Below are 26,683 nucleotides of genomic sequence, written 5' to 3'. Positions count from 1 at the left end.
GCAGGTTTTCCACCAAGTTGAACATCATTCTGACTTGCAAATATGTTCAAAGAAGACCATTCAACCAATGCTGGCTCTCTGGGAAATCCACACCCCCTCCCTAATTATGTCCTGGTAATCTCTCTCACCTACTCATCAACATCCCCAATTCTTCTATAACCCCCCCACCCTTAACAACTCCCATAAAAAAAACTCTCAGAAACAAGGGGAAACTAAACGAAAAGAGATGGAAAAATACCCTAATAAGAACAAAGAGAGATGAGAGGAGTTGCATGTGAAACAGGATTACTGATCAAGCCAGGTTTTAGCCTGAGTAACCTGCCTCTGACCTACTGACACAACAAAATTCTGGAGGAACTCAGCAGTCAGTTAGCATCTATGGAGAAGAATAAACAGTTGATGTTTTGGGCCCTGAGTTGATGTTTTGTGCCAAGACCCTTCACCAGGTTGAAGGGTCTTGGCACAAAACATTGACGGTTTATTTTCCTCCATAGATGCTGCCTGACTCGCTGAATCCTTCCAGCATTTTGTATGTGCTGCTCAAGATTTCCAGCCTCTGCCAAATCTCTTGTGCTCTGACCTGATTCCATTTCCCTCAATGTTATGCTCCTCCAGCACACACTAGTTACAGTGCACGTAATCTTTCATCATTTTGTCCTTACTCTATTATTATTTATCAGTCAACCATGGCCCTTCATTTCTTCACAATGCTTTAAAAATCCCTATCATCATTCAGATGCACTTCCTTGAGCTCATGGATCTGTCTCGGCGATCTTCTGCTCTAATCTCGTAGAGTTGTAAACATATAGCCAGTCCCTTCAGGCCAACGTATTTATGCCGAACATCATGCATATCTAAAATAATTCCAATTGCCTACATAATTCCATACTCATTATCCTTGCTCATTCAAGTTACTGTCCAGGTGTGTTACTACTCCACTACCTCCTTTGGCAGCTCATTCCAGGTAACGACAACACTGTGAAAATTTTACCCCTCAGATCCCCTTTAAAACCCCTCATTCTCACCTTTAGACAACCCTACTATGGGAAACAATCACTAGCTATCTACCCCATCTCGGCCTATCATAATCATATATACCCATATCACGTCACCAGTCAACTACAGAAAACAGACCAAGTTATAACTCAAGCCCATGCAAAAGATCCTCTCTAGCTAATCATATTTTTCTAGTAGTGAAAATCAGAACTGCACACAATACTTCAATGCAACCTAACTGTAATATGACATCTTGTACTCAGGGCCTTTGCTGATGAACGTAAACATGTCATACGCCTTCACCACCAGCCCTGTAATGATGTAGTTATACCCCTAAGCCTTACTGTTCAGCAACACTCCCCTAATCCCTGCCATTCACTCTGCATGTTCCACCTTGATTTATCTACCCAAAACGTATCTCTTTGTGCTTGCCCATATTAAATTCCATCTGCCTTACCCACTTTCCCGGTTGATCAATAAACTGTTGGTACTTAGACATGAAACTTCTGTGATCATAACTGTATTCTCCTTCCCTTCACTCTGCCCTTATTTGGCCTTACAAAGTGGTCTTAAGCTTCTTAGGCACACCTACCTTATGCCTCCTCCAAAATCCTATTCCTTCTCTTACCACTTCTCCCAGAAGCATTGATGTGTTCATGTCAAGCATTAACTTCATGATTAAATTTCTGTTTCAGGATCAATAATATATTCAAAATACCAACTTACAATGCAAAGTTCCTTTCATATCTTTACAAAATCAGATCTTCCATTATAGTTTAACGTTGACATTGACCTTTAAAAATATGCTACATAAACTGCAACAATATAAATTAGCAATGTAGTCACTGGAAAAAAATGCCCACATTCTGTAATTCAGAGGATGGAAAGGACTTCATACCCTACCATCTATATGGACTATCCCAGGAGTAAAACGCAATTTCTTTGGAGCTTCTCGAGACAAACCCTAAAGGAGAAATAAAAGTTTACTACATTTTTCTCATATACATCTACTTGCATACAAAGCCAGTTTATTTAAAGCAATAGCTGGATCAATAATAAGAATGCGCTAACTTGTAAATTTTTAAATGTTTTATTGACAGTGGGTAATGTCATAACTGTTAGCCAGCTTAAGTGTAATATTGGAGAGATACCTAATTTGTGTCAACCAACTAGTCGGCCCTCCTTATCCGCGGGGGATTGGTTCCGAGACCCCCCCCCGTGGATACCAAAAAACACGGATGCTCAAGTCCCTTTATTTAATCTGAAATAGTGCGGTGGTCTTTAGGACCCAGTGGAACCCTGGACTTTATTTAACATGTTCAGTGCGGTGGACATTAAGACCCAGCGTAGCTCTGAATTTGCGGTGTTTCTGTTCATGAAAATAATCACGATCGCGATTGAAAATAAGGTGGAAGTAATAAAGCAATCGGAAAGAAGTGAACCGCCATCGGTCATTGGAAAAGTGTTAGGCTACAGTTGGTCAACGATCGGAACAATTTTAATGGAGCATTTGAAAGGCCCTGCCCCGATGAAAGTTACAATTATTACTAAGCAACGCAGCGGTTTAATTATTGAAATACATATGTTTCTTAAGTGTTTTATATGCATAGAAAGGTAAAATATGTACTATGTACTAAGAAAAACATTTGACTAACTGACGCTAAATAATACCGGATGTACTTGTTCCGACTTCAAATCCGACTCAAAGACGGACTCAGGAATGAAACTCATTCATAACCCGGGGACTGCCTGCACTTTTAAGTCATTTCTAGATTACCTATAATACCTAATACAATGTAAATGCTATGTAAATAGTTGTTATACTGTATTGTTTAGGGAATAGTGACAAGAAAAAATAGTCCGTACATGCTCAAACGAGTGCTGGAGAGAGAACTTCCGGGTTCTCCCAATCCGCGGATAAGGAGGGCCGACTGTATATACATACACACACGCACATATCATTGATAGCGGGTATGCTGGGGTCAGTGATGCATAAGGCAGTTTTAACTACTTGTTTCATAGTCTTCCTGTTTGTCGCAGTGCAGTTTCCATACCGTGCAACTCTTAGGATTGTGAACCGGCAATTCAGTTCACAATGGCACAGATGCTGGGCTGCAGTTGAACTAATAGCTGTCAGTAAGCCCAAGCCATGCCTAATTATCACCAAATTTTTTACAGTTGTCTTTAAATACAATAGTGAACAATAAATCATAAACACAAGAGTTCTGCAGATGCTGGAAATCCAAAGCAAAACACACAAAATGCTAGAGGAACTGAGCAAGTCAGGCAGCATCTATGGAAATGAACTTCGATGTTTCAGGCCAAGACCCTTCTTCAGGACAGGAAAGGAAGGGGGAAGAGGCCAGAATAAAAAGGTGGGAGGGTTGGGAAGGAGGATGGGTTGAAGGTGGAAAATGAAGCCAGGTGGTGGGAAATGTAAAGCGGCTGAAGAGGAAGGAATCTGATAGGAGAGGAGAGTGATCCATAGGAGAAAGGGAAGGGGGAAGTGGTAAGCAATTGAGAAGTGGTAAGAGGCCAGGCTGGCAAATGGAATAAGTAGGGAGGGAATTTTTTTACCGGAAGGAGAAATCAATATTCCATCCGGTTGGAGGCTACCCACATGGAATATAAGGTGTTGCTCTTCCACCATGAAGGTGGCCTCATCATGGCACGAGGAGTCTGCGGACGATATATCAGAATGGGAATCAGAATTAAAATGTTTGGCCACTGGGAAGTTCTGCTTTTGGCAGGCAAAGAGGAAGTGCTCAACAATGCAGTCCCCAAATTTACCATGGGTCTCACCAATGTAGAGGAGACCGCTTTGGGAGCAGCGAATGTAATAGACAACCCCAGCAGCTGCACAGGTCAAGTGTTGCCTCACCTGGTAGGACTGTTAGGGGCCCTGAATGGAGGTAAGGCAGGAGGTGAATGGGCAAGTGTAGCACTTAGGTCACTTGCACGGATAAGTGCCAGCACAGAAATTACTGGGGAGGGGCAAATGGACAAGGGAATCATGGAGTGATCCCTGTGGAAAGTGGAGAGTGTAGGGAACGTAAAGATGAGTTTGGTGGTAGGATCCCTTTGGAGATGGTGGAAGTTGCAGAGGATAATATTTTGGATGCAGAGGCTCATGGGATGGTAGGCAAGGACAAGAGGAACTCTATCACTGTTATGATGGTGTTAGCATGGGTGTCCATGAAATGGAAGAGATGAGGGTGAGGGCAGCATCAATGAAGGAGGAAGGAAAAGCAAGCTCTTTGAAGGAAAGAGGACATCTCTGATATCCTGGAATGGAAAGCCTTATCTTGGGAACAGATGCGGCAGTGAAGAAGGAACTGAGAAAAGGGAATATCATTTTTACAGGAAACAGGATAGGAAGAGAAATAGTCAAGATAGTATGGGAATCAGTAGGTTTATAAAAGATGTTGGTCGACAGTTTGCCTCCAGAGTTTGAGACAAAGAGATCAACGAAGGGAAGAGAGGTGTCAGCAATGGACCCAATGAACTTAAGGGTGGAAGTGAGAGGCAAAGTTGATGAAATTGACGAGCTATATGGGTGTATGAAGCAGCATCAAGGCAGTCATTAGTGTAACAGAGGAAGAGTTGTGGAGCATTACCAGGGAAGGCTTGGAAGCTAAACTGTTCTATGTAGCTAACGAAAATGGAGATATCACTGAGGCCTATGCAGGTGTCCATGGCTACCCTCAAGTATAGAGAAAGTGAACAACAAAGTCTCACCATTATTTTTGTGGAAATGACAAAATCACTAATGGCACCTAAAGTATCGTGTTCATATTAGTGCAAGGGATTTAATGCACAACAAATTATTTCTCAATACTTATTTTTCACATACATTGGACATCTGTTGAGAAAGGAAACCATCTGGCTATTAAAATATATTACCTCTTGAACCTGACAAAGCATTGCACTGGATGTTGGACCACCAGATAATGCTAGCAAGACCTGTATTAAAAAAAAGGCAAAATAAAATTATGAAGAGAAACAAATAAAAAATCTAGTTATCTATGAATTCTGATCCCGCTACCTAACAGGTAATGAGTGGTGATTACTCTCAACCTTACGAGCTTAGGTAGACTCCTCAGAAATGGGACATATTCAGCTTTTTAAAAGCAATTTTACACAAAACAGATACCTTTTAATCCATCACATCTACGCCTGATCTTTTGTAGTTAATCCAAATCTACATTACTGGACTGCCCATAGTTCTACAAAAGAAAACCAGGAGGAGTAGAGCAGTCAACAACTACAGCCTGCTCCATCATTCCATAAAGTCAAGACTAATCTAAACCTGGCCCCAATGTCACTTTACACGGCTTCTTTTTCAATCAAATAATTATTCCTTTCCATATCATTGAGGCTTTCGATCTCAATCACACCAGTTTTTCTTTAATTATTATATTTATTCCTCTATGTAACTCATGGTATCTTAAAGGTAAAGACTGCTTTTGAACAGATAAGACCCTAAGCTATTTGTTTCTCCAATTGCTCAAAATCTTCACAATTTTTCCTTCTTCCAAATTTAATTTTCAGTTTAACAAAGTAAAAAAAAAGCTAAAGAACAAACTACACTGCTGCCATTAATTTAGAGCTCTCACATTTTCTTAAAATGGAAGTAGCCAATTTTTGGTCAGAACCATTTAGACGAAGAAAGAGTCAAATTCAGTTCCTAGCTGGATGCAAAGCAATTGATCATAGCTGGGTTGACAACGAGACTGTTAAAAGTTTCTCAATAGAATAATACTCCAATAATCTGTCTTTTGATAAATCAGAAATCCTAATTAGTTTGGAATGTGAGGCAGAGATCCAGACTGAAAGTGGGGTTTATGACCACAATAGGTATCCTATCTGTGGCCTAGATGAGACAGAGCTGGGGTTTGGTGTCCAGAACAATAGACAATAGGTGCAGAAGTAGACCATTCGGCCCTTCGAGCCTGCACCGCCATTTTGAGATCATGGCTGATCAATTACTATCAATACCCGGTTCCTGCCTTGTCCCCATATCCCTTGATTCCCCTATCCATAAGATACCTATCTAGCTCCTTGAAAGCATCCAGAGAATTGGCCTCCACTGCCTTCCGAGGCAGTGCATTCCAGACCCCCACAACTCTCTGGGAGAAGTTGTTTTTCCTTAACTCTGTCCTAAATGACCCACCCCTTATTCTCAAACCATGCCCTCTGGTACTGGACTCTCCCAGCATCTGGAACATATTTCCTGCCTCTATCTTGTCCAATCCCTTAATAATCTTATATGTTTCAATCAGCTCCCCTCCCAATCTCCTTAATTCCAGCATGTACAAGCCCAGTCTCTCTAACCTCTCTGCGTAAGACAGTCCAGACATCCCAGGAATTAACCTCGTGAATCTACACTGCACTTCCTCTACAGCCAGGATGTCCTTCCTTAACCCTGGAGACCAAAACTGTACACAATACTCCAGGTGTGGTCTCACCAGGGCTCTGTACAAATGCAAGAGGATTTCCTTGCTCTTGTACTCAATTCCCTTTGTAATAAAGGCCAACATTCCATTAGCCTTCTTCACTGCCTGCTGCACTTGCTCATTCACCTTCAGTGACTGATGAACAAGGACTCCGAGATCTCTTTGTATTTCTCCCTTACCCAACTCTACACCGTTCAGATAATAACCTGCCTTCCTGTTCTTACTCCCAAAGTGGATAACCTCACACTTATTCACATTAAACGCCATCTGCCAAGTATCTGCCCACTCACCCAGTCTATCCAAGTCACCCTGAATTTTCCTAACATCCTCATCACATGTCACACAGCCACCCAGCTTAGTATCATCAGCAAATTTGCTGATGTTATTTTCTATGCCTTCATCCAAATCGTTAACGTAAATGGTAAACAGCTGTGGTCCCAATACCGAGCCCTGTGGCACCCCACTAGTCACCACCTGCCATTCCGAGAAACACCCATTCACTGCTACCCTTTGCTTTCTATCTGCCAACCAGTTTTCTATCCATGTCAATGCCTTCCCCCCGATGCCCTGGGCTTTGATTTTACCCACCAATCTTCTATGTGGGACCTTATCAAATGTCTTCTGAAAATCGAGGTACACTACATCCACTGGATCTCCCCCATCTAACTTCCTGGTTACATCCTCAAAAAACTCCAACAGATTAGTCAAGCATGATTTACCCTTGGTAAATCCATGCCAGCTCGGCCCAATCCTATCACTGCTATCTAGATATGCCACTATTTCATCCTTAATAATGGACTCTAGCATCTTTCCCACCACCGATGTCAGGCTGACAGGTCGATAGTTCTCTGTTTTCTCCCTCCCTCCTTTCTTAAAAAGTGGGATAACATTAGCCATTCTCCAATCCTCAGGAACTGATCCTGAATCTAAGGAACATTGGAAAATGATTACCAATGTATCCGCAATTTCCAGGGCCACCTCCTCTAGTACCCTAGGGTGCAGACCATCTGGACCTGGGGATTTGTCAGCCTTCAGTCCCATCAGTCTTCTCATCACCGTTTCCTTCCGAATGTCAATCTGTTTCATTTCCTCTGTTACCCTATGTCCTTGGCCCATCCATACATCTGGGAGATTGCTTGTGTCTTCCTTAGTGAAAACAGATCTAAAGTACTCATCAAATTCTTCTGCCATTTCTCTGTTTCCCATAACAATTTCACCCAATTCATTCTTCAAGGGCCCAACATTGTTCTTAACTATCTTCTTTCTCTTCACATACCTAAAAAAGCTTTTGCTATCTTCCTTTATATTCCTGGCTAGCTTGCGTTCGTACCTCATTTTTTTCTTCCCGTATTGTCTTTTTAGTTAAGTTCTGTTGTTCCTTAAAAACTTCCCAATCATGTCCTCCCACTCACCTTAGCTCTGTCATATTTCCTTTTTTTTAATGCTATGCAATCTCTGACTTCCTTTGTCAACCACTGTGGCCCCTTTCCCCCCTTTGAATCCTTCCTTCTCTGGGGGATGAACTGATTTTGCACCTTGTGCATTATTCCCAAGAATACCTGCCATTGCTGTTCCACTGTCTTTTCTGCTAGGCTATCCATCCAGTCAACTTTGGCCAGCTCCTCCCTCATGGCTCCACAGTTTCCCCTGTTCATCTGCAACACTGACACCTCCGATCTGCCCTTATCCTTCTCAAATTGCAGATAAAAGCTTATCATAATAAGCGCTCTAGAATTAATAAAATCCACCTCCAAAAATCTAAAAAAGAGGGTGGCATGGCTTTACCTAACTTTCGCTTATATTATTGGGCAGCTAATATACGTTGTGCTACCTTCTGGTCTTTCTTCCATGGCCAACCCGAGTGACCTAACTGGGTGGCAATGGAGTTGAGCTCCACTAAAGAATTATCTATATCTGCACTTCTTGGCTCTGCACTCCCTAGTAGTCTGCCCAGATCAATAGCTAATCCTCTTGTTAGACACACTTTGCGTACATGGGCTCAGTTCAGGAAATGCTATGGTTTCCAGGGGTTTTCCATTTCTAGCCCTGCCGCACATAATCACCTTTTTTTACCTACTACGTACGATTCAGCATTCCATGTTTGGTATAGTAAGGGCATTAGACATTTTGAAGATCTCTTCATTGATAATCGCTTCGCTTCTTTTCAGCAGCTCTCTGTTAAGTTCAACCTGCCTAACGCTCACTTTTTCAGATATCTCCAAATCCGACACTTTATTGCTCCTTTAATTCCTAACTTTCCTGAAATGCTTGCGAAAAATGCTATGGACCTATTTCTTTCCATTAATCCACTAGGTAAAGGTTTAATATCAATTATCCGAGATAAACTAGCAGCCTTACAACGAGCCCCTGTGGATAAAATTAAATTGGCCTGGGAGCAGGATTTAAATATCTCCTTATCCGAGGAGAGCTGGGACTCAGTTCTCAAATCGGTTAACTCAACCTCTCTTTGTGCTCGCCATTGCCTTTTACAGTTTAAGATTGTTCATAGAGCCCATATGTCTAAATCTAAACTATCTCGATTCTACCCTGGCATCAGTCCGCTCTGTGATAAATGCAAGAGGGGCATGGCCTCTCTCATCCATATGTACTGGCTCTGTCCTAGCTTGGAGAAATTCTGGAAAGATGTCTTCACTACATTATTGGGTATTCTGAATCAGCACCTAGAACCAAACCCCTTAATTGCTCTGTTCGGTTTTTGGGGCGAGACAGATTTATGTCTGGGTCCGACCAAATGCCGAATACTATCCTTTGCCTCTCTCCTGGCTAGACGCTTGATCCTCCTTAGATGGAGAGATGTTGCCCCGCCCACTCATGCACAATGGCTTAACGACATTATGGCCTGCTTGGACCTCGAAAAAATTCATTATTCAGTTCTTAATTCGGATCTAAAGTTCCATAAGGTCTGGGGACCTTTTATCGAGTACTTTCATAACCTTCCTCTTGACTAGGGTTTTTTCTTTCTTTTTTTTCTTCTTTTCGGTCCCTTGCTTTCAGCTCCCTTTTTTTTCTGGTAGTAGGCATTATTATCCTCTGTTGCTAAGTGTATTCACAGTCTGGGAGTTTGACTGTCCTGACCTATACTCTTTATATTGTGTTGTGGTCAGTCTGGAGTTGTTGTTGTTTTTTTTCTTGTGTTGTGGGGCTTGGGGAGGACACTAAGCTCACTTGTCTTTAATTTAGGTGCTTTTTTGTTAAATTCTCTTCCTTTGTAGCATATTGTTATTGTATGCTTAATTTTGCACTGTATTAATGCTCCTCATTGGGATTTGGGGTTTTTAATTTGTAAAATGTTTTGAAAAACTAATAAAAAAAATTTTTTTTAAAAAAAGCTTATCATATTATGATCACTACCTCCTAATGGCTCCTTTACTGCGAGATCGCTTATCAAATCCTGTTCATTACATAACACTAAATCCAGAATAGTCTTGTCCCTGGTCGGCTCTCGTACAAGCTGTTCCAAGAATGCATCCCGTAGGTACTCTACAAACTCCCTATCCTGTGGTCCAGCACCAACCTGATTCTCCCAGTTCACCTGCATGTTGAAATCCCCCATAACTACTGCGACATTACCTTCGCCACATGCCAATGTTAACTCCCTATTCAACTTGCACCCAATATCCATGCTACTGTTTGGTGGCCTGTAGACAACACCCATTTGGGTCCTTTTGCCCTTACTGTTCCTCAGTTCTATCCACACAGACTCTACTTCTCCTGACCCTATGTCCCCCCTTGCAAAGGACTGAATCTCATTCCTCACCAACAGGGCCACCCCACTCCCTCTGCCCACATTTCTGTCCCTACGATAGCACGTATACCCTTGTACATTCATTTCCCAGGTCTGATCTCCCTGCAGCCATGTCTCCGTTATCCCAACAACATCATAGTTACCCATTCGCACCTGGGCTTCAAGCTCATCCGCCTTACTTCTGACACTTCGTGCATTAAGATATAGAATTTTTAGCCCATTTCTCCTCTCTCTGTTTGAATCGCTGCCTATTGTGCTTAACCCAGCTCCCCGAACTCCCATCAGGCTATACGCCCCTAGAATTTTGTTGTCCTTCCTAAATTTACTTATTCTTTCAACACACTTAACTCCATGTTCCGTCAGACCATCCCTCTGTACATGAGTCCTCCTTACCACTTGTTCCGCCCCACCTTCCTCAACTACACACTTAATATTCCGGAACCGTGTAGTCCCCACCTGTCCTTTATTCTTCCTCTCGCTATCCTCTCTCGCATTCTGGATCCCCGCCCCCTGCAAATTTAGTTTAAACCTGACAGATAGCTGACAGAAATGTGGGTTGATTTGTGACTGGACCTACATCCAGAGTGGTTGTATCTTTCCCACTCTCTTCATACTCAGCAAGTTCACCCAAAGATTTATTATTCTACTATGTAACATATTTTAAAAGTTTTTAAAAAAGTATGCTTGGATATTAAAAGAAGTCTGGAAAATCTACTGGTTCAGAACCAGAGTTCCAAGGATGCAGAACTACTACTCTTGTATATTCCTTCACAGAAGGGGAAAAAAAGCTTCTAAAATGTAGTGACACATATTAAGATGAATCACCCATTCCAAAGTCAACTTATCTCAAATTAATGCCGCCAACTTAAACTTTAAAATAGAAAATACTGGAAATACACAGCAAGTCATGCAGCATCTTTGGAAATAAAAATAAAGTCAATGTTTCAGATTGAAGTTTTAATCTGCAGTGACAGTGGGGGGAAGATAAATTAGACACTCCTCAGCTCTGAGCAGTTTTGCACTTTTCCTCAACGAGATTTCCATCTGACACTTTCACCTTGTTCATTCCTGAGGGTTTCTGTTTCACACCTTATCTTCAATTAGCTGCTAAAATATTCCCTTTGTCCTTTCCATCCCTCCCTCACCCTTTCTGGAATGTTCCCTGTTCTGACGAAGGTCTTTGAACAAAAACTTTTAATTGTTGACCATTTCTTGCAATTTTTGTTTTTATCTCAGATTTCCAGTAAATCTGTTGCTTTGCTTGAAATCCAGAACAAGGATATTCTTACAGATTAAAAACTTCATGCTTAAAACTAAAATAATGATTACTTAAATCACTTGCCTGTTCTCCTGGAAAAATTAAGCGTGTCTTCCCTAACATCGCACGGAATTTATGCACAAAGTATTCCCTGAAGCAAGATCTGAATGACAAGAAGCACAAACGTTCAAACTGAAAGCTGAATGTTTCTTTTTAAAATATTATTGGAGCAATTAATCAATAACTATGTCACTATTTAAATATAATGCAAAGAAAAAATATTTAAATGAAGATTATGTACACATATTCTAAATTGTTCCTCCATGACCAATTATCCTCTCAAAAATAATAAAATGAAAATATTTTAATATTCTTAGTTCCAGTGAGTCACAGTTATCTTAAACATTTCTTCATAAGCTCCGCTATGACCTTAGTGAATTTTCATTTGGTTTTCATATCTCTTCTTCAAAGGTATGCCCAAAACTGCAGACAATTCTTATTCACAAAGTCACAAGGTATGAGATCCTTGGAAACTTGGTTGCATGGATTTGGAATTGACTTGCCCACAGAATGCAGAGGGTAGTAGTAGATAGAGCATATTCTGCTTTGAGGTCTGTCACTAGTAGTGTTCCACAAGGATCTGTCTGGGATCCTTGCTTTTTCTGATTTTTATAAATGACTTGGATGAGGAAGTGGATGGGTGGGTTAGTAAATTTGCAGATGACACAAGGGTTGGTGGATATTGCAGACAGTTGTGTAGGTTCAATGGGATTTAGACATGACAGCCAGATTGCGTTCAATCAGAAAAATGTGAAGTGCTTTGGAAGATCGAATTTGAAAGCAGAGTAAAGGTTAGTGGTAGGGTTCTTAGTAGTATGGAGGAAGAGAAGGATCTTGGGGTCCATGTCTACAGATCCCTTAAAATTGCTAGATAAATTGATAGAGTGGTTAAGAAGGTCTATGGGGTATTGGCCTTCATTAGTCAGGGGTTTGAGTTCAAGAGCTATGAGGTAATGTTGCTCTGTAAAACTCTGGTTAGACTGCCACTGGAGCTTTACGATCAGTTCTGGTCACCTCATTATAGAAAGGATGTGGAAAATTTAGAAAGGGTGCAGACGAGATTTAACAGGGTGCTGCCTGGATATGAGAACATTTCTTGCAAGGAAAGTTGAGTGAACCAGGGTTTTTCTCTTTGGAGTGAAGGAGAACGAGAGATGGCTCATAAAGGTGTATAAGAGTAAGAGAGGCAGAAAGTCAGTGCTTTTCTCCCAGGATGGCAGTGGTCAATACCAAAGGAAAGGTGAGTGGAGGAAAGTTTAATGGAGATGTCAGAGGTATAGCTTTTTTTTTAAAAACACAGAGTGGCAGGTGACTTGAACGCACTGCTGGGGTGGTGGTAGAAGCTGATACAATAGGGACATTTAAGAGACTCATAGACAGACATATGGATGTAAGAAAAATGGAGATTATGGGCTATGTAGGAGGGAAGAGTTAGAGTGACCATGGAGTAGGTTTACATAGGTTGGCACATCATCATGGGCTGAAGAGCTCACCTGCACAGTGTTGTACTGTTCTATGTTCTCAAGTAATTGCAACGGACAGTGAGGACTGCTGAAAACATCACTGGGATCTCTCTCTCCCACCCCACTTTCAGGACATATATCAGAACAGTGCATATGCAGTGCCTCCAGCATTGTCAAGACCCTCCCATCCTTCCTACAATCTCTTTGATCTCCAGCTGTCAGGCAAAAGGTACCGCAGCATAACAATCAGACTGGGAAATGGCTTCTTAACCCAGGCTGCTTGACTTCTTAACAACCTGCTGCCACCTTCTATACATGTACACCCCATCTGAATGCCCCACCGTGCGCCCCCCCCTCAATTCACAGACACACTCTAATCTTGCATTACTTGACTTTCTCTCACCTTTAGCCAGGATGTTGCCTCAATTGGAGGACTTTAGCCATAGGGAGTGATTGGTTAGGTAGGAGGCTGAGGGGTGACCTTATAGAAGAATATAAGTTTATGAGAAGCATAGATAAGTTAGATAACCATTTTTCCATGGTAGGGGCATTAAAAAAGGATTCAAGTTTAAGGTGAGAGGAAAAAGTTTTAAAGCTGATTTGAGGGGTATGATTTCCCTCCCCACCCCACAAAACAGTGGTTGATATCTGGATACATTTAAGAGATATGAGAAAGGTAAAGAACAATTCAGCTCCAATGTGGATAAATGGGATCAATGTAAGTGGGCAAAAATCAGCATAGGCATTGGGGTGAATGGCCAATTTCTGTGCTGAATGGTTCCATAGCTTAGTAATCGCACTACTTCAGTAATCTATCCATTTCATAATGCAATCTTCCATACTCTTGGTACAGCTTTCATAATGCCTAATGTAATCTGTGCAATATTCTCAAATAATATTTCTTCTCTACCTCTCAAACATTGCTATGAACAGAAAATGAAGAGGCTTCAGCATCTCACCACTCATCTTGCCGAACCAAGAGCAACTTCTTACCGTCATTCTGTTATCGATCCATGCGTTTATATTCCTTTTAAACAACTTGCCTGTAAGTTATTTTTAAATATATTTCTGATGTGGAATCTTCTGGAATCCAAAGATGCTGCTTTTTGTATTTACAGATGAAGTTTCTCTAATCAGTAAATTCAATTCGGCAGAGTTGGGCAGTTGTCTCATCTTTACAAATCCATTCTAAATGTCTTATACCAACTCAAGTTCAAGCATGTGCTTATTAACTTCTTTCTACATCTAAGTCAAGACTAATGGATCATAAATTCCCATCTTATTCTTTTACCTTTTCATACAGAGTCAGTATCTTAACTCTCCTCAAAGCTCTGGTGTAGTTTCCATTTGGCTCGAGTGGGATCAATAACTATTCTGCACAATATCCACTGAGTACATCTATTACTGTCTTTCAAATGCTCCTCAGGCATTCTTAAAGTCAATTGATCGCCACCATAAAAATTAAAATTCATTAATCCATTCTGCCACATATTCGTGCCTATCAACAGCACACTTTCTTCATTATTCGCTTTTTGACCATCTCCTTTTATATCTTTCCTTGAGTTTTTGCACTTTCTGCACATGTACTGTTATCAGTCTTCCTATTATTTATTTTTACTTCATTACTACACCTATAATTGAAAAATTTGTTTTCACCATGACATACTTGCAGACTCCACAAGTTCTCCCTTTGACTGCTTGGTACCCCTTGCCACCCCAAAAATGTGCTAGTTATTAGGTTCATTGGTTACTGTAAGATCCCAAAAAGTATAGATAGGTGGGAGGAGAATTAGAGGGGAAAGCAGGGGTGTTAATGGGTACATAAGAGTCAGATATCAGTAGGGTGGTGGAATTGATAGGATACCTGATGGTCAGCAAGAACTTGAAGGGCAAAATGGCTTCCTTCAGTGCCATTATGAAAAGAATGTGAACTCTACAGTATCCATTTACACTTCATTGTGATTTGGAGTGCATTTAATTTGGATTTAAAATGCACATATCAATTCAACTAAACAATGGAGCATGGCCTATTCCTGTATTATTTTCTTCTATACTTACAATTTAGTGTGTATTGAGCAATTGTTACATGTTTTGAAATGTCCGTTGCAAGCTTTAATACTTACTTACAAAACGCATCACCAACTCGAATGACCAACACTGCTGAACTGGTCTTGCATTTCATACATGTCTGTGGAACACTGCAGAAAAAAAACTGTTGTAAATTATCAAAGCAACTTAATCATGAAGGGTCTCAGCCTGAAACGTCAACAGTGCTTCTTCCTATAGATGCTGCCTGGCCTGCTGCATTCCACCAGTATTTGTGTGTGTTGCTTAATCATTTAGTGATATTCCAAGAAACTTCTTAATAAATACATCTTTGATAAAAGAGTAACATTAATACTGTGATACAAGTACAGTAGTTTGTAACCGATGGAAGGGGCAATGTATTGAACACTTGAACTGAGAAAAGTTATCACAGATTCTTCAATAGATGAAAACTTAAATTATAGTATTGGCCAACATTTGGTCTCCTTTCCTAACGTTAGGTTTTAATAACCTCTACAAATGAAACAGGATACTGTGAGAAGAATACAACTAGGAACCAACATTGATGTATCTCAATATGTGTCTTAAAGGGATCAGGGAATACAGGTCCTTTTATTGAAAGTGGCATCACAGGTAGACAGGGTCATAAGGAAAGCTTTGGGCACACTGGCTTTCATAAATTAATGTATTGAGTACAGGAGACGGGATGTTATGTTGAAGTTGTGTAAGATGTTGGTGAGGCCTAATTTGGATTACTGTGTGCAGTTTTGGTCATCCACCTCAAGGAAAAATGTAAACAAAGTTGAAAGAGTATAGAGAAAATTCACAAGTATCTGGAGGATCTGAGTTACAAGGAAAGTTAAGACTATATTCTTTAGGGCGTAGAAGATTGAGAGGAGATTTGATAGAGTATACAACATTATGAGGGTTATAGATAGGGTAAATGCAAGCAGGCCATTTCTACTAAGGTTGGGTGGGAACACAACCAGAGGTCATGGGTTAAGGGTGAAAGGTGAGAAGTTTAAGAGGAACATGAGGGGAAACATCTTCACTCAGAGGGTCGTGCGAGTGTGGTATGAGCTGCCAGCACAAGTGGTGCACGCGAGCTCAATTTCAATACTTAAGAGAAGTTTGGCTAGGTACATGGATAGTAGGCACGTGGAATGCTATGGTCCCAGTGCACAATGCAGTTTAAAGCTGAAGGGCCTGTTTCTGTGCTGAACTTTATGACTAACATCTCTCTAAATTATTGACCATTAATACTTGAGTTTTAACTTTTCCCACATAAAGACCAACAAAAATCTGGAAGGCATCCAGCACAAGGGCTATGATGCTTAAGTGAATGAAATTTTCATGACCAGGATTGATAAACATTTTATTGTTGCTAGGTCAGGGTATCAATGAAATGGAACAAAATAAAGCCAAGTAAATGAAGTTATTGGCAAATCAATAATACTAAATGATGGAGCAGGTTAAGGAGCCAAATTGTCATCTCAATGTTATGTGTTCAGAAGGATGTGAATTTATGTCTTCAAGGATTAAAGTACATCGTTCAAACTAATCCAATGCAATTGCCAAGGAAAAGCTGCAAGGAAATAATTTATTCAACTATTTTTACTGATCAAAAATTAAATGTTAGGAAAAGGCATCTTTTTAACCAAGAATGGTAATTATCTGGAATACAGTGCATGAGAGTGATTTAAATTGGATCACTAACAGCAGTTAAGTGTCTAAATGAGCTCTTGAACTGCTTGAGCATAGAAGACTATTGGCCAAGTGCTGGAGGGTGGTATTAATATACACTCAGTGTTCAATGAGGATGAGTTGGGCCATGTGGCCTGCTTCCATGCTGTAATGATTCTATGTCTCTATGAGTTTCTTCCCTCAGGAGGATCATTAATCTTTGTGATTCCTTATCCAAACAGTTGTAGAATCTAAATCTTTGAACCAATTGATTTTCCACATTGGCTTTATTTTATTATTGTCACATGTACTGTGATACAGTGAAAAGCTTGTATCTAGATCAATACAAGTGCATTGAGGTAGAACATGGTAAAACAATAATAATGCAGGGTAAAATGTAACAGCTACCGAGGAAGTAGACAATAAGGTGCAAAATGATAAAGAGAGAGATTGTGAAGCCAAGGGTCCGGTTTATCATACTAGGGAACTAACTAATAGTCTTATAACAGTGGAGTAGAAGCTGTCCTTGAGTCAGTGGTGCCAGCTTTCAGACTTTGTATATTCCACCTAATGGGAGAAGAGAGAATGTCCAGGATGTATGGGGCCTTTGACTATGCTGAATGCTTTACTGATACAAAGAGTACAGACAGAATCCATGGAGGGGGCGTTTTTCTCCATGATGAGCTGAACTGCGACCATAACTCTGCATTTTCTTGTGGTCATGTGCAGAGTATACTAAGAAGTTACGCATCCAGAAAGGATGCTCTCTATGGTGCATCGAAAGAAGTTGTTAAAAAATGATGGGGACATGCCAAATGTTTTTAGCCTCCTGAGGAAGTAGAGGCGCTGGTGAATTTTTTTGGCCATAATGTCTACGTGACAGGACAAACTATCGGTGATGTTCACTCATAGGAACTTGGAAGCTCACCACCCACAACAACACTGATGTAAAATTCCCACTTCCTCAAGTCAATAGCCAGCTCTTTTGTTTTGCTGACATTGAGGGAAAGGTCACTGTCATGACACCATGTTTCTAAGCTCACTATATCTTTCCTGTTATTTAAGGTACGGCCTCCTACAGTGGTAATCACTTGCAAACTCTGGCCACAGTCATAAATATACACAATGTGAAAGGTTTGTGAAGAATAAGGCAGAAAAGTGAAGCCAAGGACAAGATTAATCAATGGCAACAAATTCCCTAAGGAGCCACATGGTCTACTCCTGTTCCTTTTCCTTATCTCACACTGCACCTATAGTGGAGAAAGTGAACCTTTAGTGTTGGGATTATTGGATAGCTGCAAATAGACAATTTTCTATCACCCCAGTGACTTGCAGCTTGTAGATGGCACACAGACTTTGGAATGTCACTGTGGAATACATAGCCGTGGATCTGTCCTTGTAATCAGTCATTAGCCTTGTCATTCATGATCTTATCCACTTGGGTAACCCTCCTGTATGTATCACTTTACAAAATTCTTGCCTCTTCTTCGGTATATAAACTCCCAACAATAATCAGAAAGCTCTGTTACGCATTTCTCCAATCTAGATTATTTAAATTATAACCAGTTGATGGCACAGTACTGACTCCTGAAAACTCTACTGGCAAACTGCTAGCAATCTGAGAAAAAAATATTTTATTCCTACTGTGAGCTTATTTTTTTTAAATGCGGTTTCAAATGCCTATTGAAAATCCAGGTATACTATAGCCACTGTAATTGAAAATTTAAAAAACTGTTGCTATAAATCTGGAATAAAAGCAGAAAATACTGCCAACATTCAGGAAGTTAGGCGAGGGTCTGTTACCGTGCAGTATCTCTCAGTTAAACTGAACATCTGCAGAAGGGATCTGGGAGTTCAGATACATAATTCCCTGAAAGTGGCGTCACAGGTAGACAGGGTTGTAAAGAAGGCTTTTGGCATCCTGGCATTCATAAATCAAAGTATTGAGTATAGGAGTTGGGATGTTATGGTGAGGTTGTATAAGACATTGGTGAGGCCAAATTTGGAGTACTGTGTGCCGTTCTGGTTACCTAGCTATAGGAAGGATATCAGTAAGACTGAAAGTGCAGAGAAGATTTACTAGAATGTTGCTGGGTCTTCAGGAGTTGAGTTACAGGGAAAGATTGAACAGGTTAGGACTTAATTCCTTGGAGTGTAGAAGAATGAGGGGGGGATTTGTAAAGAGGTTTGCAAAATTATGAGGGGCATTAACAGAGTAAATGTGAGTAGGTTCTTTCCACTTAGATTAGGAGATATAAATACTAGAGGACATGGCTTTAGGGTGAAAGGGGAAAGGTTTCGGGGGAACATTAGGGGGAACTTCTTCACTCAGAGAGTGGTGGGAGTGTGGAATGAACTGCCATCTGATGTGGTAAATGCAGGCTCACTCTTACGTTTTAAGAATAAATTGGATAGATACATGGATGGGAGAGGTCTGGAGGGTTATGGACTGGGTATAGGTCAATGGGACTAGCGGAATAAAGGTTCGGCATAGACTAAAAGGGCCGAACGACCTGTTTTCTGTGTAGTGTTCTATGATTCTAAAGAGATACTGCTAAAACATTACCCATTCTCTTTCCACAAATATTCCCTAACATGCCAAGTATCTCCAATATTTTCTGTTTTTATTTTATTATATTTCACTTGTTTTAAATATCATACTGGTTAATTGTATTTAAAAATCTAAATAATCGTGCAGGAGTGAAAATTATTTTTGCCTCTATTTAGTCATACTATGATTGTATATTTTAAAAGACCTTGTTACCAATATCTTTAATAATGAATACCAACATTTGCCAACTGTAGATCTCAGGCTATTATTTCCTGTCTCTCTCCCTTCTGTCTGAAAAATCTGTTGGGACAGTTCCAGAATACTGGAAGAATATACTGCAACCAGTTTGTTCAAATCCATGGCATGCAGAGTATCAGCTCCAGTTTTATTACTTTTATTTTCCCCAACACCTCCTCACTATCATTAGATCATTTAGTTCCTTTCCATATTTACTATATTTTGTACTCTTGTGATTAAGTGAAACATATATTGCCTTTGTCCTTTCCAAATGTTGCACATTTTTTCTGTCAGTACCCAGGAGATCCAAGCTGTATTATAGTTATTCTCTATGAACAGTCGACTGTTCATTTACCATAGATGCTGTCTGATCTGCAGTCCTGCCAGTGTGTTGCTCTGGATTTCCTGCATCTGCAGGATCTCTATTGTTTATAGCTGCTCTCTTCCGTTTTTACATACTTGTGTTAGCCCTGGCAATTTTTTTTTAAAAAGCCGGTGACTAAGTGCCAGTTGACATCTGCTACCACTGAATTATGATTAGTAACTAATCGTCCATTAAAAATCCTCAACATTTTCTTTCTGAATACATTTGACCGCGTCATACACAACCTGTGTTGTAATACTAGGCTGTTTTTCACTGAATATATATTTCTGATGATAGAAACAAAATCTAGAACTAAAATATCATAGATATTTCTGGATGCTGGATTCCGGATAAAAAGATCATTCTGGATGCTCCGCGAACAATGTTAATTTGGACTTTTTTTTGCTCTGAATCTAGAATCAATAGTTAACGCTACTAACATCAACCGTAATGGTCAGAACACATTCTCATTATCAAACGGAATATGCAACTTTTATTTGCACGTTTTCCGACAGCTTATATTTTAATATCTTCGTGCTTTTAAATCATTGTTGATGGGAAATGTGCAAATGAGCACAGCTGACTCCTTCGTGTATTATTTACGCGCAACCACTGACCGCATTGACACGTTTTTGTTGATGCCTCCCCCACCCCCGCCGTCCTCAGCCAGGGGGCGAGCGGTCCCCGCCGCCGCCGCCGCCGCCGCACCCCTACCCTCGCCCATCCTTAACCCCACCCTCGCCTCGACAAGCGCAGAGAGAGAAATGAATGAGACGTGCGCCCCCCGCTCCCACCTCGTGGCCGAGGCCGGCGCCGCCTGGTGCAGCGGCTCGCCGGGGTAATCGTCCTCCACCTCACACATCCTGCGTGATCCGGTCACCGTCCGGCCGCCGTCTCGCTCTCGGTCGGCACCGCAACCACCGCGTGTCGATGGCGCACGCTACCCACTGCTAATGTGGATCTTTAAGATCTATCGTTAAGATGCTCAAACCTTTGCACTGACGAACCCTACCCCATACTAATGGCTTTCGGCAGCTCGTCTATGAACATGATTTAACAAAGCAAAATGTCGGTAGTTTCCGTAGAAACGAGTTGGGGTTGCAGACCGCCCGTGACGTCACGTTGTTGTGGGCGGCGCGATGTGATGACGCGGGCTCCCGGATGTCGCGGCTTAATGATGAGTGTTTAGGTTGTAGACGGTGGATGATGGCGATGTTTCGGAGTTTAGTCTCCGGGAACCAGACGAAACAGGCAGCGGCATCGGGGGAAAACTTGGCGGATTCGTACAGTTGTCCGATCTGCCTGGAGGTGTACTACAAGCCCGTGTCGATAGCGAGCTGCGGACATGCGTGAGTGTTCCAGAGAGCCGTGGCGGATCGGGAGATAAACAGTGGTAGTCTGGGGGATTAGACAATGGCTGTGCGTGCAGCCGAGGGGAAGTTCACCTGTGTTTGCTGGCACCCGGGCAAGCAGCTTTGCACTGAGACGGCAGGGGAAAAAAATCACCTCGCCCCCTCAACAGGAACTTGCGGTTCCCTGTCTGGCTCAAAATGCGTTTAGTGGAGGTTGTCGTGAAGTTATTGAAAAGCTAATTCGATGGCGTCATCTTCACTGGTGCCCTTTTCGGATGCACGGTTGGACCACATGGAAGCTTATAACTGTTTCTTTGGTTAATACGGGAGTGCCATTATTGATAGCATTTTGGCACCTGCTGCTTTGAAGCAGCTTACTTATGGGGGAGAAATCGGATTTTTAAAATTCGGATTTTAAACCCGAAGGGGAGACACCCCTTTGTGGACGTGTTTCAATGATAACTTAAAAACCATTGTGACAGAAATCTTGTAGTCTTGGTATTTATAACAAGTGCTTCTGATGAGGGTCAGGTTTTGTTTTATAAATCTGTGGTCTCCTTTCAAATGGTAACCCGCAAACTTTGACACAAAATAAGCAATGATAGTTGCACGTTTCTGAAAACCTAATTAATTTATTGATGTGGAAAATAATTATAAATATATCAACATTCGTGATACATCGGATGCCTTATTTTCTCTGCTGTTTTAATCCCAGCTGGGTGTTAAAGATTTAGCAGATTTTAACCGTTTCTCAATTTAATCAGATAATGCGTGTGGATAGCTCTGTACCATCCCAAGTTAGAAAGAACAATGTTAAATAGTTTGTCTGAAGTGCACTGGCAAATTGATGTGTTGACGAGTTCCAGGAATTGGTAGAGACAGTGCTAATGAAATATTCAGTGATGACCAGTAGCCAGGAAACTAACAAATAAATAACTGCAACTGTGGTACTTAGGAAAAGAGTGTGATTTAGTTCTAATTTGTTTATTGGTAGGTTTGGTTGCTCAGAAGGCCAAAGTTACTGAATCAAGGTGCAAAAATAATTTGTGTTATGTTAGATTATTTCTATTTTTATTAAATAAAGTTTATTATTACTGACAAATGAAATTAGTTTTGTGACAGGACTACAGTGCAAAAAAAATCCATTACAAGAAATAAATTGAGCAAAAGAGGAATAATGAGGAAGTGTTCATGCATTCATGGACTGGTCAGAGGGAAAAAAGCTGTTCCTAAAATGTTGAGTGTGGGTCTTCAGGCTCCTGTACCAGTGGAATACATGTGGAACAGGTTCCTAGAGTAGTAAATCTATAATGAATCCAAAGCAGTGAACACACTGTTTTAGCACTTGCTCATAATGAAACGGGGTTAATTAATAAATACAGTACATGTGATGGATTCTCTAGGAAAAGTAAAAATGGGAGATTTTTTCTTGAATTTTGAGTGACAGCTCATAAAAATTGGTCTTCAGATTAAATTATGCACAAAAGGGTAATTGCTTGGGAAATTGATTAAAGATAAATAATAAACAATGGCAAATCAGTAGATAGTAAAATATAGGGGCAGAAGTTTGCTGTTTTTCCTCCCATCAAACCTACCATATTCCCAAGGTCGTGCCGCCAGTCAGTATGAAAAGAACAAGTATCATTACGTGTGAGTTTCACCTTGGAGTAATGAGAGCCAGCAACACAGAGTGAGAACAGAAACCAATGGAAAGAGCAAATCTCGCTGCATCAGAGTTTCATTTGGGCCAGTAGTAAGAAGTGAGTTTTAAGTGGAGCAGCCATTGTGGGATCACCATTGTCAGAGTGCACAGGGTTAGAGTGGGGAACTGAAACTTTGGCTTGAGGCGGATGCCAAAATCCCAGAGGCCTTTTTGGGTAGGCTGTTGTGTACATGGACTAGTGTAGGGCTCTGAGGCTTTGGCTTGAGAGGCTTCAGAGCAAGGAGATGCAATTGTGTAGCAGGTAGGAACAGGTCAGGTTTTTTAATAGTTAACTGAATTATAGCTAATTAAAGTAGGGATGCAGGATCAGATAATTTATTGTATCTGTATGATGTGGAAACTTGCAAACCCTATTGTGGTTTCCAGTGACCACATCTACGGCAAATGTTGTTTGCTTCTACAGAAACATCAATACCCTTGAATGGAAAAATTCTGTAAAAAGTAATGGATACAGCCTAGTCCATCGGGGTAACGCCCTACCCACCAATGAGCGTTGTTACAGGGAAGTAGCATCCATCATGGAGGACCCCCACCACCCAGGCCATGCTCTTTTAACTGCTGCCATCAGGAAGGTGGTACAGGAGCATCAGGACTCAGTACCAGGTTCAGGAACAGTCATTACCACTCAACCATCAGTCTCTTGAACCAGTGGGGATAACTTTGCGCCCCATCACTCAACTGTTCCTACAACCTGTGGACTCACTTTCAAGGACTCTTGATCTTGTGTTCTTGATATTTATTGCTTATTCATTGATTATGATTTCTTTTGCTTTTGTATTTACACAGCTTGTTCTCTTTTGCACATTGGTTGTTTATCAGTCCTGTTGGGTGTGGTCTTTCATCAATTCTATTGTGTTTCTTGGCCACAAGAAAATGAATCACAGGGTTGTATGTGGTGACATTTATGTACATTAAACTCGGGCTCACGGTTGATGACCTGGAATGTGAGCTTCGAACACTGATGCATCAGGGAGGGGGCTGAGCTACCTGGACACTGTTTCAGGAGGCAGTCACACACATTAGATGAACTGCTTCAATTCAATCTGCAGTTAGGGACAAGAGGGTGTGACTGTGAATAAGGCTGGTGGGGGTGTGTGCTACGAGGTAGTGCTGGAGAGGCCTCAGCCCAACAGGTTGGATTTGCTGCTTCCTGGGAGAATGAGAGTGGGGGCAGTAGGAAGGATGGGCAACTGAACCGTGACTCTGTGGTTCAAGAGGGGCAGAAGAGAAATGTAGTTGCAATTGGTGACAGTATAGTTGGGGGAATAGGTACAATTCTCTATTACAAGGATTGAGATTTCCAAAGGCTGTGTTGTCTGGTTTTGGGTCATCTAGTCTAACCTGCAGAGGAATCTGGAGTAGGAGGGGGAAAGATCCAGTTGTTGTGATCCATAAGAAGAATAAGGAAAGAGATTTTGCTCAGGGAATTGAAGCAGCAAGGTACTACATTAAAACACAGAACCAGAAGGGTAGTAATTTGTGGATTGTTGCCTGAGCTGGGTCCACATTGGCACAGGATTAATAAGATCAGAGAATTAAACGTGATTGAAAGATTGGTGTGGGAGAAATGGGTTTGAATTCGTGGGACATTGGCACTATTATTATGGAAGGAGGGAGCAGTTGCAATGGGACAGACTATACCTGTACATTGCTGGGACATGGGTCCTGGCAAATCACATAACTAGGGCTGTAGATAAAGCTTTATGCTAAATAGTAGGGTGGTAGGTTCAACAGCTCAGAAAAGTATGGATAAAATAAAAGAAAGGAGAGTGCAGGAGAGGTCTCAAGAATAAAGAATAAGACAATAGGTTTAGAAAGGACTATATGGATTTAACTTCGGGTGACATGACAGAATTGAGAAGAGTGTTGCAGAATACAGGACTGAAGGTGTTGAATGCACGCAGTGTACTAAATAATGTAGATGATCTTGTAGCGCTGTTTGAACTGGGCATCGCGGAGTTGTGGTTGAAAGAAGATCCCTGCTGGATGCTTGTTATCCAAGGGTACATTTCATATCTAATGGGCAGGCAGGTGGGCAGAGGGAGTAGGGAGGTTTTGTTGATAGAAAAGGCAGGTAAAAAGGGCAATGTTTTAATGGTTACAGGGGGTTTCAATATGCAGATTAATTGGGAAAGTCAGGTTGGTGCTGGATCACAAGAGAAGGAATTTGTAGAATGCCTACGAGGTAGCTTTTTGGAGCAGTTTGTGCTTGACCCGCTAAGGAAAAGGCAATTCAGGATTGGAAGTTGTGTAGTGAACTGAATTTGATTAGAGCGCTTAAGGTAAAGGAACCCTTAGTAGGTAGAGGTCATATGATAGAATTCACCTTGCAGTTTGAGGATTGAAGCTAAAATTGGATGTATCATTATTACAATTGAGTAAATAACTACAGAGGCATGAGAGAAGAGCTGGCTGAAGATAATTGTCAGGAGACTTTAGCAAGAATGATGTTAGAGCAGCAGTGGCTGAAGTTTTTGGGAGTAATTCAGAAGATGCAGGAAGAAACAGCATCCCAAGGGAAGGATAAAGTAACTGTGGCTAACAATGGAAGTCAAAGACAGTATTAAATCAAAAGAGAAGAAGCTAAAGGATTGGGAACATTTTAAAAACCAACAGAAGGCAACTAAAAGCAATATGAAATTTGAAGCTAAGGTAGCCAATAATATAGAAGTATTTTTCAGATATATAAAGAGTGAAAGGGAGGAAAGAGTGGACCGAATCACTGGAAAGTGTTGCTGGAGATAGTAATGGGGAGCAAACAACTGACAAACAAGCTGAATAAGTGCAGTAGATTCTGATTAATTGGGGCACATCAGGGGCAATAACATGACATGAGCAGTTTTGGCCCAATTAAGTGCCATTTCTGACAACTCCAGACCTGAGTGCTTGAAACTGCAGTGAGCAAAACAGTTCTGAATTGTCTTACTACTTATTTCTAGCCCACTATCAGTGACAAAAATCACCTGCCCAGTTAAGTGGCATCGTATCCCAAATAAAAGATGGGAATCATAGCAACTTTTCTGATTGGTCTTTTTTTTAAAAAGAGTTGCCACAACTAACCTGTTGCCCCAGTTTAACCAGAATCCATTGTATTTTGTGTTGGTCTTCATTGTGGAAGACATCAGTAGCGTGCCAGAAATTCGAAAGCATCACAGGCCAAAATTGAGTGTGGTCACTCCTTATTACTGAGGAGAAGGTGCTTGAGAAGTTGAAAGGTCTGAAGGTAGTCTCCTGGACTAGATGGACTCTGAATAGGAAGAGTAGATAAAGAGATTGTGATGATCTTTTGAAAAGCAATAGATTCTGGAATGCTTCTTCAGGGCTGGAAAATCACAACTGAAACACCAATCTGTAAGAAGGGAGGGAGGCAAACAACTAGTTAGCCTGACCAGTGGTTAGCAAAATTTAGAGCCAATTATTAAGGATGTGGTTTTGGGGTACTTGGAGGCAAACATTAAAATAGACAGAAGTAAACCCAGTTTCCTTAAGAGCCTACAGTATTACAAGAAAGATATTAGTATGGACAGAAGATCAACTACCTGCCAGAAGGTAAAGAGTGAAAATAAAATTGTTTTTTTCTGGATGTCAGCTGGTGATCAGTAGTGTTCTGGAGTGGTCTGTGTTGGTTCCACTACTTTTCATGTTACGTGTTAATGATCAGATGATAGAATTGGTGGCTTGATGGTCTAGTTTGCAAAAGATATAAAGATAGATGAAGGAGCAGATAG

At 41.0% G+C, this 26,683-nt stretch overlaps 2 protein-coding genes across 2 annotated transcripts in view; one reads left to right on the top strand and one right to left on the bottom strand.

Moving 5' to 3' along the window:
* The window catches only part of ctu2 (cytosolic thiouridylase subunit 2 homolog (S. pombe)), a 46,985-nt gene extending 25,961 nt beyond the window's left edge, over positions 1-21,024 (bottom strand). Inside the window, exons 1-5 of the mRNA XM_073070240.1 lie at positions 20,675-21,024; positions 15,123-15,197; positions 11,561-11,639; positions 4,900-4,959; positions 1,900-1,960 (exon numbers count right to left, since the gene is read on the bottom strand). Coding sequence (XP_072926341.1) covers positions 1,900-1,960; positions 4,900-4,959; positions 11,561-11,639; positions 15,123-15,197; positions 20,675-20,742 — 343 coding nt within the window. The 5' untranslated portion in view covers positions 20,743-21,024. The remainder of the gene's footprint in view (positions 1-1,899; positions 1,961-4,899; positions 4,960-11,560; positions 11,640-15,122; positions 15,198-20,674) is intronic.
* The window catches only part of rnf166 (ring finger protein 166), a 44,706-nt gene continuing 38,929 nt past the window's right edge, over positions 20,907-26,683 (top strand). The window contains exon 1 of the mRNA XM_073070241.1: positions 20,907-21,229. Within this exon, the coding sequence (XP_072926342.1) occupies positions 21,042-21,229 (188 nt within the window). The 5' untranslated portion in view covers positions 20,907-21,041. The remainder of the gene's footprint in view (positions 21,230-26,683) is intronic.

This window comes from Hemitrygon akajei, chromosome 17, assembly GCF_048418815.1.
Source record: "Hemitrygon akajei chromosome 17, sHemAka1.3, whole genome shotgun sequence".
Classification (NCBI taxonomy): Eukaryota; Metazoa; Chordata; class Chondrichthyes; order Myliobatiformes; family Dasyatidae; genus Hemitrygon; species Hemitrygon akajei.
Note: the sequence above shows the minus strand (reverse complement) of the source record. Positions and strands in the feature narration are given on the sequence as shown.